General features: G+C 34.4%; 1 protein-coding gene across 1 annotated transcript; it reads right to left on the minus strand.

Annotated features, from left to right (window-relative positions):
- Positions 1-515: 515 nt before the first annotated feature.
- On the minus strand, positions 516-12,863 carry LOC128557874 (uncharacterized). Its single transcript, XM_053546402.1, has 7 exons — positions 12,739-12,863; positions 8,948-9,027; positions 6,812-6,901; positions 6,273-6,374; positions 5,499-5,613; positions 3,261-3,442; positions 516-1,505 (listed from the first exon to the last, which is right to left on the minus strand). The coding sequence occupies exons 1-7, from the start codon at positions 12,749-12,751 to the stop codon at positions 1,329-1,331; spliced, it is 759 nt and encodes a 252-aa protein (XP_053402377.1). The 5' UTR covers positions 12,752-12,863; the 3' UTR covers positions 516-1,328.
- Between the last annotated feature and the right edge of the window lie 6,294 nt (positions 12,864-19,157).

Below are 19,157 nucleotides of genomic sequence, written 5' to 3' on the forward strand. Positions count from 1 at the left end.
TTGTACCTTCCGTATTGTATGCTGCCGGACTACTTTCATTAATATGCATGACCTGACACAATTCTATAAATAGCGCACATAAAATTTTCACTTAGTTCCATTTTAATACCGAATAACGTTGAAGATTTCGTTCAATGACAAAAACAACAAACAAAAAGGTAGATGTATATAATAAAAGGGTCATTATAACAGTAGCTAGATCTGGGATTTTGTATTCGGCTCTCGTGGATTTTGCAAAGTTGGATCACACTCGGCGCTTGCGCGCATCGTGAGATCCTATCTGGCAAAAATCCACTCGAGCCGTACAGCATCCCTGATCTAGCTACTGTTACAATAACCCTATTTTACCGCACAGAAATACAAGCGGTCATAAATGACTCGGTTCTATTCCCGACTCTAGTATGTCGTATTGTTTCATTTTGTATCAAGTTTGACTGTCGTAATCAGTGTCCGGGGAAATATCCTAATTACAAATATATCTCTTAGGCATGGGAAAAATGATAAAATATGCTAAATTGTTTATAAATGCTTTATTAGAATTAGAGACACGCTAAATATAATAGAATTAGATGCTAATTGAGTCTACATACAATATTTCAATACTGTGAAAAAGCTAGATGTCACTTGAAGAGGCTTTCACTTAATCTTTTCTTTTTCATACAATTTTGTCGGAAGTCCACCAGGGAAACCGCATGAAAATAACGAGTAATTACTTAGTTTTTCTTTGATTCCTTGTATTTGTGAATCAGCATAGTTGTATGAAACATTCCATCCTATGGTTTAATAGAAAACTACAGAAAATGTTCTGACAAGAACAAGTGGATTCCATCTGTGTCCCTTCTCTATCTTCCAAATATCAATGACATCTGTCCATCTAGTTCTTTGATACGATTCGAACGGACAGAGAAGGCAGAAAAGACGGATGGATAAAAGTACAACGTCAAACTGATATTTTTCCGCTTACAATGGATAGATTTAAGAACTATACTTGCATAATTTTTAATTCCTCGCAAAAAATCGTGACTGAAGAACAAGAGAAAATGTGCTTTAGTAGAAACAAGAAATTTAGCTGAATGTTTAGTAAAAAGTGAAATGTGAAAACTATGATTTTATGACGCATCAAATAATGAGATCGACCACAAAAATTCACAGAAAATGTGAAAAATATGTTCGTGAAAAATTAGAGCCAATGTGAAGAAACAGGGTCGTTTTTTCCACAGATGTGAATAATATGATTAGTGAAAAAGATGGGCCAACACGGCTCTAATATAGTCTGTTACGGATATAATTAGATCTTTTAAAAATGATAAAATGTTTCCATTATTTGATCATTTCTTTAATTTTTTCTTTTCTTCTTCTAATTCTTTTCTTGAATTAATCTTGATGGTTCCTTTTGCACGTGCCAGCAAAACATTCAACATGAAGTCAGCAATTATGTCATTTCCAATTATGTCGAGCTTATAGCCATGCATTTCAAACGAGCGCTTTTCCAAATCTTTATCAAGCTGAAAATATAGTATACATATTTTTACATATAAACATTCACCTTAAATCAAAGATACAGAAAAAAGATAAATTGGAATATCACTAAAGTATCAAAAACATATTGACTTTTCTTTCCTCGTTATATTCTGCTGACTGAATTTAAAACACTTCCGATGCTTAAGATCCCGCACAGGCACGTACGAGGCCTCAGTCTATTGTTTCTTTTGTTTGAGAACATTTAAATCAAGTGGAATAAGTCGCCGAAAACGATTTGGTTTAGAATTAAAAACGTGAAATAGAATTTATCTCTTTAAAATCCACTTAAAAAATTTCAGAATGAAAAAGCGTCAGTTTTCTGGTCTGTAAAACTATTGAATAAGGAAGCTGCACAAAAATAAAGATCTAGTGGTATTTATATCTTATCGATTATCATTAGTGATGATGCTACGGGCACTATGAACTATGAGCACATCGAATACTTCTATTACAAATATTCTTACATTATTTATTTCTTGTACAAAAATAATGCGAACACTTCATTCATATGATAGAAAAAGGGAGTCTTAATCCTACAGTACAGGTATACAACTGTTTAAGCAAACGCATTCTCATTTGCAATAAGATTTTAGATAAAGAATGGTTTAGATTTTTGGTAAACAAACATTCATGATATACTAAGTAGTTATAATTGGTATATGGTTTTCATATCACTGAAATCTCTTAAAGCACTGAAAATGATGTCTGAGGATATTAGCGTTTACATTAAATAAATACGGAAATTAATTAGTATCACGTAACCTAGATCTATTTTGGGGAGAAGTTTTTATTTTTTGTGCATATAATACAGAAGAAACTATACAGGTCAAACATAAGATACATACTCTGGAGTTATCATTTATTTTTAATTATCATATTATCTGTTTTGTGCAATTTTGAAGAGAACTAGACTGAGATTTAAAAAATCCTATAAATACTTATCTTAAATATATCAATACTTATACCATATTTAAAGCCTCGAAGTCAATGATTGTATTACATATTTTTCACATAAAAAATCTATTTCGTATTGTAAAGAATTTTGCTTCGCGATATAATTTTGTAAAGTGCTTGACATCTTTCCTGTTTAAAGATTATTCTACCATTATTCTCCTTACACCATCCTGGAGCTTTTCAAATACAGTCGCCGGTGACCCATGGGGTCAATTTACAACGGGGTCAAAATTTAATGTTACACCGGCCGGCGACTTATAACTTCATTAAATAAACACGTTCTAGTTTCTTGTTGACCTTGTACGGGCAAACATAATCTTGATTAATGTAAACATTCAATTTCTGTTAATACATTTTTGCGTACCCAAATGGTTGATCAGCATACATTTAAACAAAATGGCATAAACATACAAGGTTATACAAATAATGGTTTGTACAAAGTACTATTATTTGATACCATCCATTGAAAAAAACCTTGTCCCTTGATGCGGGTGTCAGTATTTATCGCTATTTTAGATACATTTAAAGATTATTGCTAATAATGTAAATTAGAATGCATACCATTCGAAAATGGGGGAAATGAGAATGTACTGCAGGAGAATAGCGCTTGAAAAAATGGCCATTATTCTAATTTAAGTTTATGAGTGGAACAGAGACGGTTGTAAAATGAAGGAGAGAAAGTGGTAAGACCGAGAAAAAAAGAGAACGTGAAACACGTTCAGACGACTAGAAGAAAGGCCAGAGAAATTAAACTAAAATTGTTGTATGCAAATAATGTTACATACTTTAGGCTGAATGAACATTCCGATTCTCACTTCATTAACCGCCACTTTTGTGTCTTTGAACTCGGTCTGAGCGGCCTGTGAGATGCCATAGACGCAACCGCCGGCCACAATTATTAATGAAATATCAGGGATGTCCCAATCGTGCTCCGTGGCTGACCCTGATGTGATTGTATATGTCGATCCTGTTGAAAAAAAAGGAGATTTACATCATCATACAAATAACACGAGAATCCCACAGCATATAAAAATGTACAGTCAAACATGTGTGAAACATGTCACTATTATAAAACGTGCATATTTAGGCCACTGTTTTCTCTTCCAATTTGACCGTAAATATAGTAAAAATACGATGTGCTGAGAGAACACCTGAAAACAAATACCACTCTTCATTTCCCAAAAGTGGTCTTTACAGACAGAATTGACTGTACATAACTGACCATAGGAAAAACCTGGCAATCCCATAAAATATGAATTAGATTTATATGAAAGTACAGCCTGTTAGACCTTGAATAAATCAAGGACATAATAACCTGAATTCAAACATATTTTATGATATGATATTCTCAGGGGAATCCATGGCCTTGAATCACTTGCACCTTACCAGAGTGGGTTCGAGCCTCACTCTTGGCGTTGAATTCTCCATCTGAGGAAGCCATCTAGCTTGCTTACGTAAGGCCGGTGGTTCTATACACGTGCCCGCTCATGATGAAATAATGCACGGAAGGGCATCTTGGTTTTCCTCTACCATCAAAGCTTGAAAGTCGCCATATGACCTACATTGTGTGGGTGCATCGTTAAACCCAACAAAACTAAAATGGTATCATATTTTCAGTTTATCTTCACCACTTAAGTAGATTTCGACATCGGTGTCAAAAATATATACGAGTAACCCGGATTCCTCGTGCACTAATCTCTAGTTTGTTCTGTTACATAAACGACTGAAAAACTTATAACGAATAAAGGCATACATATATTAGGAAATATGTTGTTGGTGACAATTGAGGTGGCGCTTGCACTTGCAGTAGACATGTTCTAAGCCGGTATGACAATACGACAGGTACGATTTTTTGGGAAAACGGACGTGTATAATGTGATGGTGTGTGCGTGTGCGTGCGTCTGTCCGTCAATTATTTCTTGTCCGGAGCATAACTCAATAACCATTCAAGGTATTGACTATAGGTAAATGGCAGTGAGACGATGTGTAGAGCATATGAACCAGGTATTTAGGTCAAAGGCTAAGGCCACAAATAGAACTCAAATGTCAAATTTTCCTTCATATTTCTTGTCCGGAAATACTTTAATATTGACTTCGATATTGGTATATAGGTATGTGGCAATGAGACGACGTACCAGATCTGTAGGTCGAAGGTCAAGGTCACAGCAAGGTTTGCGTTCAGAGCATAATTTGACAACCATTCAAGGCAATGACTTCGAACTTGGAATACAATGTATAGGTATTTGGCGATCAGGTGATTTAAGTAGTGTAACAATCAACATTATTCTTTCCCTGCGCCTCAACCCCAACCCCCTCTTTCACGAGACATTATCACTTTGATATCGGCATGCCACAGTATTCTAGCGCATGAACCAGGTTGGTAGGAGTCAAGGTTAAATCGGTCCGTTATATTTTGTATAAAGAGCCACATTACATTCCCTCCCCACTCCTCAACAACAACAACAAAAAAAATCATTGGGCGTGTATTGCCGCGCTTTGCGGAGCTGTTGTTAATTATTTCTCGGTAATTGGTAACCATGTACGGAAGCTGCTAAAAAGTGATTTGCATGGAATTTGAGAAATAAAAGATGTTTCCACTGTTAATTTGAGACGAACTTCATTCAGCTACAACAGACGTAAAGAAATGTTTCTGGCAACATTCTATTTAAACATTTCATTACTTAAAGACCCTTAAAGGGTGATAGATGAGTAAATTACAATGGGGCACGTCTCCTACGTTATTGGAAGCAAGCCAAATATCACATTCGAAAGTGTATTTAATTAAAAGTGTCTACTTAGGTAGAAACAGAAGCCCCGGAAGAGAGCTATGTTATCATAGAAATAACATGACGGCCTTGCACATATTGATTATTTTAATCTGATCCTATATATATATTGCATTTTTCTGTTATCTATTTTATATCTTTTAAAAGCAAATGGTAATATTTATATGAAACATGAAATATATAATTAAATGTAACAATTACCTCTTAACGCACTCTAATAACGTAATGGACACTTACCATCAATATTTACCAAATATGGGAGAAATATTTTAGCACAGATGAAATGTGACCTTGCCCTGTCATTTATTGCCTTGTCGAACTCCTCTACCGACTGTTTAGTCAATGACCCTCCCTAGAAACGGTGAAAAAAAAATAATTCATTATAATGCATACATATGGATTTGAAATTCAAATGTCAATATTTTTCACAAAGGTAACACGAGTTACATAAAGTTTACAGTGTACACAACCTACAGAAAACATCAACATCCAGTTACAAAGAATTTGTTTGTTCTGTTACTTGCTTTACATAGCCGTATTATCTTCTGGCAACGTTCAAGCGGATGATACAAGTGTTTGACCAAAAGGACCAAACGCTGCGAGATCAACTTTGTATGTTCAACAACACAAGTTTCGCCATATCAAGGACCTTCCGTAAACATTAAGAACAAGATGTATTTTGTTTGCACAAGCATTCGGTTCGTCGAGGTTTCTGTTCACTCATGTCCTCTAATAAATATACCAGCTTAAGTTTATATATGTTCATATTTCTAATGTGGACTGATCCATCTTTCAATTTGGACAGTACCATTTATTATTTGAAGGAGTGTTCACTGAAAATTTACTGACTAAATAGCAAACAGCGCAGACCATGATTAGCCTGCATGGATGTGCAGGCTGGTCTTGGACTGCACTGGTCGTAAAGGAAATATCACTTGCCACAAGCAGGCTAAAGGTTAAAAAGATTCTATTACATTATTGTAATATATCTTCATGCAGTTCCTCACTTACCTGCCACCATGCTCCCATACATGCCACAACATGTTGAACTCCTCCTTGTTTGATAAGCGCCTCTAACGCATTCTTAGCCCCTGACTCTGAAGACACGTCTTCCTGACAGGTATTATAAATATTATACAGTCAGTAATTCGTCAGCTTTCAAATCAGTACAAATATAGGATTATCATTTCAAAACTGTATTGTGTTACTTTTCACATTTAGGATTAAACTTAGTCATTTTCCAAACTTTGGACTTTTAAATATGGCAAAAATTGTAATATATATCATTTTTAAATTAAGGACATTTAAAGACGAAGTAAACTGTTCAAATTCAGGACTTCACAGACTGTTAAAATTGTTTACAATGAAACTTACAGTTTTCTTTCGCTTGCAGTTCTGGCACATGCCAAAGTTATGGCCTAATAGGAATTTTGAAGCTGTGATTTAAGGTAAAATAGCAATATTTTCGTACATTTCGATCAGATTTCTGTTTAAGTTATAAACTGGATTAATTAATATATATTTTAAGTTACACATATAAAGTTACATACCTTAATGAGTATTATGTTGGACTGAAAAGCTTGGTCCATTGACTTTTTGAACTCATCTAGTCGTTCTTGTGTCCGCGAGCTGACCGCGACCTAAAATGACAATTTTCTGAAAATGTTTTGCAAAGTCTAACTGTAAAGAGCCCAGTATAGACTTCGAAGCATACAAAGCAACAAAGAAATATAATCGAGCTGCGGTGGCCTAATGGATAAGGCACCTGCCCCACAATTGGGAGGTCGAAGGCTCGAGCCCTGTCAGAGGCGGGTCTTGTTACTGAAGAGAGACCGGTTGTTGAGCCGCCAGCGGAGATTGCCACACGTCACTGACGTTACTGATGTCAGAAATTGATATGTTTGTCAATAAGCAATAAGAAGTAGACAATCAAGGTATCATTGTTATTCACTGAGTATTTAACTTATTTTTGGTTGCGGGTTTATCCCGCTACTAAAGTTAAGTGTATTTCTGACAATCATGTAGCATCTTTATTTGATTCCAAATCACATCCAAAGGAATTTGTTCATGTGCTACACAAAGTAGTCCCATTCATGAACAATGCAGATGAATTATCAATGATCAAGCAGTTCTTATTCATCCTCTATCCATTCACACTGGCCATTTAGATTATATAAGATCTGTCAAGTACTCCAGCACATGGTTACATCATTGACTTCCAGCTGTTCATGTAAGGTCAGGCAGAGTTTATCTTAGATATGAGGCACATTAGTATTTGTTTCTTATATATGTATAGTTATAGATTGGCATTTAAAATGAAAATAACTCTAGCAAAACCCGCAACCACCAGACATCTCAAGGCTTTGATTTTTCATAAAAGAGAGCTAGAAAACGCGTTAATAATTTCGCTGCTCATTTTGTTTTTAAATACACTGGTGGATACGTTCGTTAACCAGAAATCGTCGAACCGTGACGGGTCTCTACAACAGGGATGGGGGCACTTATATATTTTGTTTTTATTTACTCTGCAACACAAGCTTCAGTCCTTTTTAGCAGTAAATTGTTAAGGCACAGCTTCTCAGGCAGGGTTTGCTTCGCTATACTGGTGGCGGTTGTCAAGAATTTTCCACGTTGTTCCAAATTCTCGACATGTGGCGGTTAGGTCAGCCTCCACCAGTATATCTTAACGTTGTGTAATAAGAAGTTTGTTTGTTTTATGTATACTGTATTAGGCCTTTGTTCACAGGGCCTCCACGTCTGCATTTTAAACATATACTTTATATCATATGTATTTGTATATTGACATTTATGTGACTGTGACCAATTTCTGCCAACCATTAATTTAAACGAAATTAGATACTAATTGCTTGCTATAGTAAAATTGTAAATAGTAAAAGTAATGTATTCATACAACTGTCTTGGGTTGTTCTTTTTAGTATTATTATTTCTGTGCCAAGCTATCTTCAGTAACAAGTCTTAGCACTACAAAACGAACTTTTAATCCGCGAATATGTCACAATAGTTTTCACTGATGACTACTGAAAAACATAACTACACATCATATGAGTATGTGTGTTGTTTTGATGTCAATTAGTAATTGTTTTGGTTTGCTGTTTTTACTGTTTATTAAAAAATCGCTTTTTTGCGTGCGACGAAATGTCGTTAGGGGTAAAATTTGTATTTCTTCATATTTAAAACGAAACAGCCCTACAATTCAATATGTACCCATTTAATCATATTGAATTAGCTCACATCTTGATCTAATTTCTATAATAATACAACGATGAATAAATGCACAATGGACGAAGTGATATTATTTCTGAATCAGTCCTCTTTTTCTGCAATGTAGAATTTAATAACACTTTTCACAATCGTAAATAACATATGGTCGCTACTAAGGCAAAATAATATGTATACACAAAATGTATGTCCGTTTTAAATCTTAAGGAGGCAATCATTTTAATGAAATTCTGTGATGATATCCACTTTACAGGTCAAATTGGTACAGTAAAACAGAAATAAAGAAATTATTTTGATAGAAGTCGCAAGAGTATCTGATACCTATTATACGGGATTTTTCATGTGCAGTTAGGAGATGGGACAATAACAAAATTCTATATCGAAGGATACAGTGTTGGATTTCTTCATATATGGTGAGCAAAAAGTAAGCACAAAATGTATCTCACCCTTGCGCCATTCTGGAGGAATGTTCTTGTTAATCCAGTACCAACAGTACCACATCCACCAGGAATAAAGATTGTCTTCCCTGAAATAATAATGATAGTAATTATACATTCTATATAGTAAATGATATATCAGTAGTTCAAATATTGTAGTAAAATACATTAAAGACCAACAACAACCGTGTGACAAAAACAAACAAACAAGAAGAAAAAAAAAAAACAAAAAAAAAAAAAAAACGTGGAAATCTTCATCCCCAGCTTTTATCATATTTGACTGGCTCATCATAGTAGGTTGTCCCCCTTGAAAATTATCCGATAATCAATATTGGTTTCCCTGCTGATATTACTTTAAACAAAAGATTAAATAGGAAATTTATTTTCAATGATTAATTTCAAATATGTCTTTTGGTTTATGAATATTTAAGCAGATTATAAGATTCTTTCACTGGTTGTAGGTGCAGATGGGAATTTCCGGCCTCGAGGGTAACTGTTTAGGCGGTAACGAGGTTCCTACCGAGTTACCGCCTAAACAGTTATCCGAGAGCCGGATATTCCCATCTGCACCTATAACCAGTGACAGAATCTTTTTCTTGCATACCGATATAAAGATATAATAATAAAAATAAAATCAGTCGAACGGTTTTCTTTTTAGAACTATATTTTATAGCAGCGTATTTAAACAAAGCGCGGGAAATCAACGTCCGTAAACAGGAAAGACGTCATGACGTTTCAAAGACAAATAACAATGTTTAGTTCCGGTTTTGTTTTATCAGTTCCAGCGTAACGTTATGAATTTTTGATAAAATAACGTGTTTTGAATCGAGAAATATACTCTCAGGAACAAAGAGGAACTGTCAAGGTATTGGATTTCTATTCCGTTTTTCGAAATGAAATATAAATAACTACATAAATCTTCTACATATATGTAGTTCGTAATACGTCATTTAAAGCACGAGAGTCATCTTACACCCCGGGGTTTAAGATGGATTTTTCCAGCACCGGTAAAAATACCGGAAATCCCCGTCTGGTATGTAAGAAATGACATTCTTGCATACCAGACGGGGATTTCCGGTATTTTTGCCGGTGCTGGAAAAATCCATCTTACACCCCGGGGTGTAAGATGACTCTCGTGCTGTAAATGACGTATTACAAACTGCATTTATGTAAAAGATTTATGTAGTAATATATATTTCATTTCAAAAACGGAATAAAAATCCAGTACCTTGACAGTTCCTCTTTGTTCCTGATAGTATATTTCTCGATTCAAAACACGTTATTTTATCAAAAAATTACAAAACCGGAACTAAACATTGTTATTTGTCATTGAAACGTCATGACGTCTTTCCTTTTTACGGACGATGGTTTCCCGCGCTTTGTTTTAATACGCTGCCATAAGAAATAGTTCTAAAATGATAGTCGTTCGATTGATTTTATTTTTTATTATTATTCCTTAAAATCGGTTTGCAAGAAAAAGATTCTATCACTGATTATAGGTGCAGATGGGAATGTCCGGCTCTCGCGTAACTGTTTAGGCGGTAACTCGGCTGGAGCCTCGTTACCGCCTAAACAGTTACCCTCGAGGCCGGAAATTCCCATCTGCACCTACAACCAGTGAAAGAATCTTATAGTATACATCAATTTCTTCCCTTCAATTTAATGTGAAAATATTTATTCTAACTGAACATCTTCTTGCTTCCAATTTTGTTTTAAAAGTATCAACAGCGGTTATATTGAACATGTAGTAAAAATCACTAAACTTTTCAATTTGTTTTACTTTAGAGGCAAATAAATTATATCTTCCAAAGCATGACAATTTATTATCACATATGTAGGTATTCTTGACTTTATAAACAATACAATAGTATAATTATAATTGTAATAGGGTAAAGGCTTCTTGCTTCCATTTAGCTTCAAAGTGTATCAAGAAATAAAAACCTTTCTTAAAGTTTTGATGTAACTTAAACGGTGTATCAATGCAAAATCCATGAGAAAGAATTATTGACCCGGGTCATGAATGACATGACTTTAGCTAATGTAAGAGAGACAATCCAATTTGAAGGGTATTCCTTTAACACAGTCAATAATTAAGGGAGAGAATTCTTAAAAATTCTCATTAAAAGCGGACCTTGCGTGAACATTTCTGACAATACAAGTATAATACAACTATACTACAAGTATTCCAGACCCTTCCTGAATTAATGTTTTTTCATGACTTTATCTGTTAGCTTTTCTCAGCTATTTTATTCAGTCAGTTTCTTTTCAGTGCAATTTAAAGTTCAAATACACAGTTAAGTACCTAGCTTACACTATGGACACAAAGTGTGGCGTAAACTTAACAAGTAAATACATCAAATACTGTGCATACTGCTACATTAATTCAATAAACTGTTTTTACACGTTAACACATTGCCCTGGCCTCCTATATATATGTATCCACTGTCCTTTTGTAAAATGAAAACTGTAAAAGGTAAATACTTGCATTTTTCAAAAGTACTACAGTTATTTTCAAATGGATTTTTAACAAAAATCCCTTTATATCGATTTTCTGTCATATTTAATTCTTCCATGTTCCCATTACTGTTTGACATTTTAACCCCTTATTTATTTGTTTAGAGCGGTTAGTGTTTTAGTTTAAACTAATTTATAACTGAATCGTCAGATAACCAACACAAGTTAGGTCATATGGCGGCTTTTGCCAGCTTTTGATTGTGGAGGTAGACCCCAGGTGACCCTCTGTTGATTGTGGAGGAAGACCCCAGGTGACCCTCTGGGTACTATTTCAGGTACAGGCGGGTATCTGGGTAGATCCCTCGACCTTCCGTAAACCAGCTGGATGACTACCTCACATGAAAAATTCTACACCCCAGCGAGGTTTCGAACCCACATCAGGGAAAGGCATGTGATTCGAAGTCGGAGACCTTAACCAATCGACCACGGATGCAATCGACCACGGAGAGCCCCTTCGTCAGGTAACAGTCCCGGCAAGTGTTCAGTGGGGGTGGAGTGGGGGCGGGGCGCTTTAAGCATCTACAATGCACCCCACCCCTAGAACGGTTATGGAAACAGTGAATCATTTATAGTTCAAAATAGTTTCTTCGTGGGAACATTTTTTATTTTGAAAGAGTTGGTCCTGCCGAACAATTTCGTACCTATGAAAAAGTCTAGAGGGGTGGAGGGGGTGCATGGCAGACGTTTTTGGCTCCTGTACTAAAAACATGTACATTTAAAAAACAGGAAGGTGCTGAAATAAGAGATATGTGCGGTATGTTGTACCTTTGATTAATCCGTTTCCGAAAACTTTCCAACCTGTCATTGATTGGAGATAGTAGTAGAACCTGTTTTATCCCTTACCCTGCTAAATTTTTTAAATGAACTGGTGCATCATTCAGTTTGGGCAATAACATTTATTATTAGAAGGGCCTGTTTTTGTTCGGTCAAACTTTTTATCTCTGTCACTTTTAATTTACAAATGGAATGTGAAAAAATATAGAACGGACTCATGTTCTGAAAAATACCTTAAAACTGAAGTGTATCAGGGGCCAGACCCAGGGTTCTAGGTAAGAGGGCCCAGGTATATGCTCTCTGGATAATTTAAGACGGTATACATCACATGGCGCTCTTGTAAATTCTTACAAGCTGATTTAGATCTTCAACTAAAGATCAAAATTATACGAAACGTTTCAATGGTTAAAAGTTATGCCAAATTCTACTTGCGAAATATTTGATTAAATCATCAAAATAATATCAGAATATTTCTTAATCAAATTATTAAAATTAAACTCAGAAATGCCTACCTTGTAAAGCCATATTCAGTTATTGTATCTGCTGTTTTAAAATATCCATAAAACCGGATCAGCTATCCTATCTCATTCTAATGGATCAAAATATAGAACATTTTACTTTTGTGTAAATAAGGTGTTAGTCTAGTCCAGATTTCAATAAATGTGAGAGGTACAGGCATTTTGTTAGTATTTGGTCCCATATACCTTTTTAGTATAATTTAGGTATGCTGAATTCAAGAATGTATGTTGGCCATCTGACAAATGATTTTTTATAGGTCAAAATGGCGGAAAACAAAATGGCCGCCAAATTAAGATATTTTTAATATATAAGTATGTAAAAGTATCGCAATTATCCAAAATTATGTGGGTTTCTTTATCAAAGTAATGCGTAACATCATTACAGATTAAATAAACAACACTTTGTTTTCAAAGATAAATAAATTTTAATCTAAATGTGTGCTTCGTTAAGAGGAAAAAACATTTAAAAATACCACTCTAATTTGACTATTTCGCGAAAAAGATTATTATTGTTCCTTCTCAATTGGATTGACCGGGTCAAATGTGTATAGCCAGTGTATTCTTATTGCCGTATTTACTCTTGACACTGAAAGTGGTAACGTATTTACTTTGGTGTTGGATTTAACAACTTATGTTAGCATAAATACTAGTCTAACTAATCCGACGTATACAGTTTGTTTTATATTGTGACGGTAAAACTGCGGTGGCTGCAAAAGTCAGAAATTAAAAAGCAGCCACTCAGCTACAGTAAGCTTGTCTACATAAATACCTACTTGACATTTTTAGGCAGTATAAAACAACATAGTAAACTGTTCTTTTTTTTTTAATTTTAGTGTTAATTTTTTTTTTTTTTTTTTTTTTTTTTTTTTGGTACAGAAATAAACGCACTCTTGGTGCAAAATGTAACGCCCCCAGGTGCGCTTAAATAATAAGTAAAGTTTCTTCTTGACGAAAGTCCTCACCTGATGGAACAACTTATTTCCAGCCGAGCTCACGGCGGGCGTCATTTACCTCCCCAGCATCCAGTCTAGACCGGTACTGTTGGAAACAGTACCAAATTAAAGTAAATCACCCAGTACAGAACACTGGTCGGGATATCAGCCGCAACCAGGAATCGATCTGGGTCCGGTAATCGAACGCGGATTGCTGGCGTAGTCCAAACTGCTAACCACTGCGCCACTGACTCCCTGATTAAACGGGAGGATACGGAATGTCAATATGGTAGAATAGTCTTGTCCTTGTGTCCGATTCTGGGGTTCCGCATACTGATGACCAATATTTTAAACAGACATTGCAACCCAAATTTTACAAGATGATCATTATATATTTATATAGATGTGCCCTAGAAGGAACTTTTGCTATGCTTTAACTTGTTAAACAATTCACTTTGGTTATAATTGCAAAGCTATTATTGAAAACAGTACACTAATTTTATACATGGAATCTGTTTACAGGACAGAAGCTAAATCCATAAACAGTTTATCACATAATGATACAAAAATAATATAGATTGAAATATTTGAACCTTAAAGTATGCTGTCTCAGTCCCATTTCATATGTTAATTTACTGCTTCGAGTTCATACAGTTGGTAATGATTTTATCGCATTTACATATATCTGTGCATAAGAGCCCATTTGTTTTACATTTACATCTGAGGGTCCTACATCCAGATGTACACTTGCAAGCAATGAACTCCATACAAGCTTGAGGAATTGCATCACGGGTAATAAGAACTGGGCTTAAACGTGTCATATGCCACCTTCCATTCCCTCTCGGTAGGTGCAAGCAGGTCTAGATTGGGAACAGTTGCTTGGTTTCATATCGGAGCTTGATAATAAGCTCTTCTAATGTGTAATGAGCAGGCATCATTGGCTCGGGACATGTTTTCAGGACTTGTAGACCTGCCAAACAACAATTCGAGCAGTGTCAGTACTTACAGTATCTTGGCCATACATTTTGCAAATGAAACATTTACAGTTTTTCATTACTTCACCAGACAGTTGTCCATATCCAAGACCTTCTATCACTTTTGCATTGGTTGTAAAATCTTTAAATGTAGAGTTTTTAGAGATTCCACAGAAATATGATGCTGTGTCAGTAAGTGCATGAAAGGAAAGTAAATTTCTACGCAACTCTTCAGTTACTGATGATTTATGTAACACTGTATTGACTTGAAAGTATTTTTGATTTTTCCACCGTTCCAGCCATCCATACTGTTGCATTTATTTCCTTCAGGTTGCAGTGAACAGCATGGGGAATTCTTGTGTAAGATTCCTTGTGTTTAGCTTTTAATTCATCCAAATTAAGTTCACTGACATTACTTTAAACAGTTTCTTGAAAGCCACCGCCCACAACCAACGTTTTTTCTGTAGGGGCTTGCATGATCAGCTCTTCTGGTTAAAATCTAACTTGGTCAGTTTTATTAGCAGGAAATATCATAATGGGCTTCACTAAGCATTGACAGCGTATTCATATAGAACAAGAAGTGTATTCCTTTCATCAGAAGATCTATGTAGTGGAGTTGCAAACTGAAACTGGTTTCTCAGTTTATATAGTAGGGCTTCTTTGAATGATGATCTTCTAGAATTAAATGACAAAGGAAGTGTTTAAGAAGTCTCCTCAATAAGTATAAAGTATCTGTTCCAAATGTCTGAAAGTTGCAGTATTTGTGATTTCGTTGCAGTATACTCAAGTTCATGTATAAGAAAGATCATGACAACATCTGTATTTGAGTCCGGCTTAGTTTTACGAACTCCGTATCTAAAGGCATTTATTTTTTTATGATATTTGCCCTCTGCAGCTATGAGGTCGTTTACATCAGAGTCGCAACCGCTTGTGATGTCAGGTTTAGCATCCTTTAAAATACTATCACTGATTTGGAAGGTAGTTATGTTAAAGAGTTTTTTCATGTTTTTGTCTTTACAAAACATACTCATTTCCCAATTTATTGGCCTAACCATCTCCTTGTAGGAGCATATGATAAGTTTAATGAAGATGCAGCTTTACTAGTATTTGATGTTGTTTTTTTTTTTGTCTCGAGGCTTGTTCTATATGGTTAACACTTAGCTTGGACTGAAGAGTTTGTATTAGTTCTTTGTGAAAAAAATAAACTAACAGTATTTTGTCATTTTAATCTATTTTTTCAATTCTACTAATGGTTTCATAGTTGAATAATCTCTAAATTTCTGTCTCCTGACAAATAATTCACATTTTTGTGCTATCTTGAAATGATCTCTTGAGATGCAAAGTCTTGTCCATTCTTACTGTGGAATATTTTAACTCCTACGAAAGCAAAATATTATTTATTACTTATCATTCACAAGCAATTATAGAATATAAAAAGCTTCTTATAAATGAACTGATCACAGATACTTTTGAAATTTAAAATAAATACATATTTACCAAATCTTAAAATACACCGAAGTATATAAATCAAAGCATCTTAAATTTGAAATAAAATATACATGTAATTTTTTCCTACCTGTGAAAAATCCTGCGAAAAGTCCTGATTCCATGAAGTTTTTTTAACACCAGTATCTAAAACCTTAATGATCATGAAGGAGTGTGTTCTTGTCAGAATTAATGTACATTAATTAACAGGTAAAGCACTTCAAAGTGTTTAGATATTAAAGGACTTTAACAAAACCTGATCAGACCCAGATTGTTATTGTAATAGAGACCTTGATTGTTCATATTAGTTAAGTTTACATTGGTCTTAATCTTTATCCCTGTGACACTTAATTTTCACCATTTAAAAAAGTTTTTCATTTAATAAAATAATCATACCAGGATAAAATTTGTTATACATGGTATTCTGTTAATTATAGACAATGTCATGTAAAATTAAGTTTTAATTTCCCCATTGGTTTTGTCGTAAACTGCAAAACCATTTCATCAAAAATATCATTTTCTTTTTTTACATTAATTTCAGCAGAAGATTTATTTCAATCTAATACTTTTTACATTTTTCTATTCTATAAATCATATTTGATATTTTAAAAAAAAAAAATTTAAAATTCCCCTTTTTGAACCCCGTAAAGTACACATTTTTAACTTGTGATATATTTTATTGATAAATATTTACTCAATTATACTAATAATATAAAATAATTTGTTCAAATATATCTAAAGATAAACATTTGTATTATAAAGCAATATCAATGGATTTTTTTGGTTAAAAACAGTGGTCATTTTTGCCCCTATTTTTGACCCTTTCAGAGGCATTTGCCAGATGGCCAACATATATTTTTGGATTCAGCATACCAAAAATATGTTAAAAAAGTATGTTGGACCAAATACTAACAAAATGCTTGTAACTTCTTAAATAAGCTTATATCTGCAAAATCGGACTAAACTATGTCTACTTTTAAAGGTTCATGCCGGTCACCGGTACTAGTTTGATTAACTTCAAGTGTTTCTGCACATGCGCGTAATTGAACGTACTTTAGTTGCCACTTTAGTTACGTACTGTCCTCTTTTGTTGGAGATTAGGAAGTTAAACAAAATATAACAGTGTCCGTACCGTAGACACGTCTCTTACACTTTCTTGTTTTTATTTTTTACTCACTGGACTTTGTTCAATGTGAGCTGTAGTATAGGCGGATGGTCCGTCCACCGTAGTCTTGCGTCCTACTTAACCTTTAGCATGCTAGATAAATTGTCGTCTGCTGGAAATGTCGTCTGCTAAAATTGTAAAGTTCATTCAATTTGCTCCAAAATTGGAAAAAATATTGTCAGAGTAGCAAACAGCTTGGAACCTGATCAGACGCCGATTTAATCGGCGTCTGATCTGGTTCCAAGCTGTTTGCAAAGGCTGTTAAATTCGCCTGCAGCAGGCTAAGGGTTAAACAGCTTCTCTTCTTTTTTCTTTCTTTTTTTATTTTTTCTCTCTTTATGTCTTATCACAAAGTGTAATAGCCTTGCAATGTTCATATTTTTATATAATGTATTATTATGTTTTCTTTAGTCTATTTCTGTTATTGTACATGTGTGACATAATTACAATATTATTTCTTTAAATGTAATCCAACGCTTTCCCGTACTTTTCTCACATACGAGTTTTTAGAAGTACGCGGATTACAAATAAAAATTATTCTTTCACCACTTGTACATAATTTTATCTTATTTTAAACTCTGTACTACAACATACTGTTTCTGCCACTAAGAATAAATTTGTTCTTAATGCATTATTTTGATTCTCATGTCTTTCACTTCACTGTCTATGTTTCGTACTTAGCATGGATTTTTACATTATTATGTAAGAGAACCATATGTTAGACTGGCTATAGCCAAATATGTTATCCTCTTTAAATAAAGTTATTTTTATTATTATATTATTATTATTATCCTATTGAAAGTGAATGATGTTTTAAATACTGTGGAAAATGATCGGCTTTCGCAAAGATGTCGACTCCATTTGCCAAGAATGGTGTAAAATTATGAAATATAATATGCATAAGGTGCACTCTTTATAACTGTCACTCCTGATAATTCTAGAAAACACAGGTCTTGAAAGCATTGATGAAATAACACACTTACAGTAACTTTTGCAATTTGTGCTCATACGAGCGAAAGTGGCATGACTGTTGACATAGAAGCGATAAAGTGCGTTTAAAGCCAAATTATATACATATTAAAATATGTCCGAGAAGTGCAGAAGTCCAAGCACAGGTACTGCTTCTCCATGCAAAAAGAAAGTCTTAATAAGTGTAACGTAGATCAGGTAAAGTATTAAAAATCAGTCGGTAAAATTAGCTTCGGAAGTAGCAAAAGTAAGCGCATACAATTTGAAGTTTTTAAATAGAAGACGGTTCCTCATCCTGAGTTTTAACAGGTCTTCTTTATAAATGGAAATATGAATTCAGTTCCCTGTTCAGTAACGCTGCTACAAGCGCAGTTTCTGATGCCCAGATGAACAAATTCACCCCCCACCACCCCACGAAATATGCCTTTTAACGGATCTATTTTTATATTAGAAGATACAAAGGTTTATCTATCATGTCAAACGTTGAAAATACTATAGTATAGGTATTTTCTGAAAACAAAACGACACTGAAGTGTTATTTGTGCATGTTCAGTTTAACATATATGTATTTACAATGGTACAGTGCCCTCAACCTGGTGGAAATTATGTCTTTAGTCCCATCCTATACTCCTCAACAACATACCTAAGGGATCTTTTATCCTATAGGGGTATAGTATTGCCATGGTCTTTGTATCTAATATACTGACTCATCTTAAATTGTAGGATGCGTATCTGGGCTGAGAATAACGAAAATATTGTAGACAGAAGAAAAAGAAGTACAAGAGATCATGTCTCAACTCTGACAAACTGGACTGACTCAAAAGAACTTAAACAATGAACTTTCTGTGCTTTAATCGACTTCAGAAAAGCGTACGATATTATCAATCA

Source organism: Mercenaria mercenaria, chromosome 6 (assembly GCF_021730395.1).
Source record: "Mercenaria mercenaria strain notata chromosome 6, MADL_Memer_1, whole genome shotgun sequence".
NCBI lineage: Eukaryota > Metazoa > Mollusca > Bivalvia > Venerida > Veneridae > Mercenaria > Mercenaria mercenaria.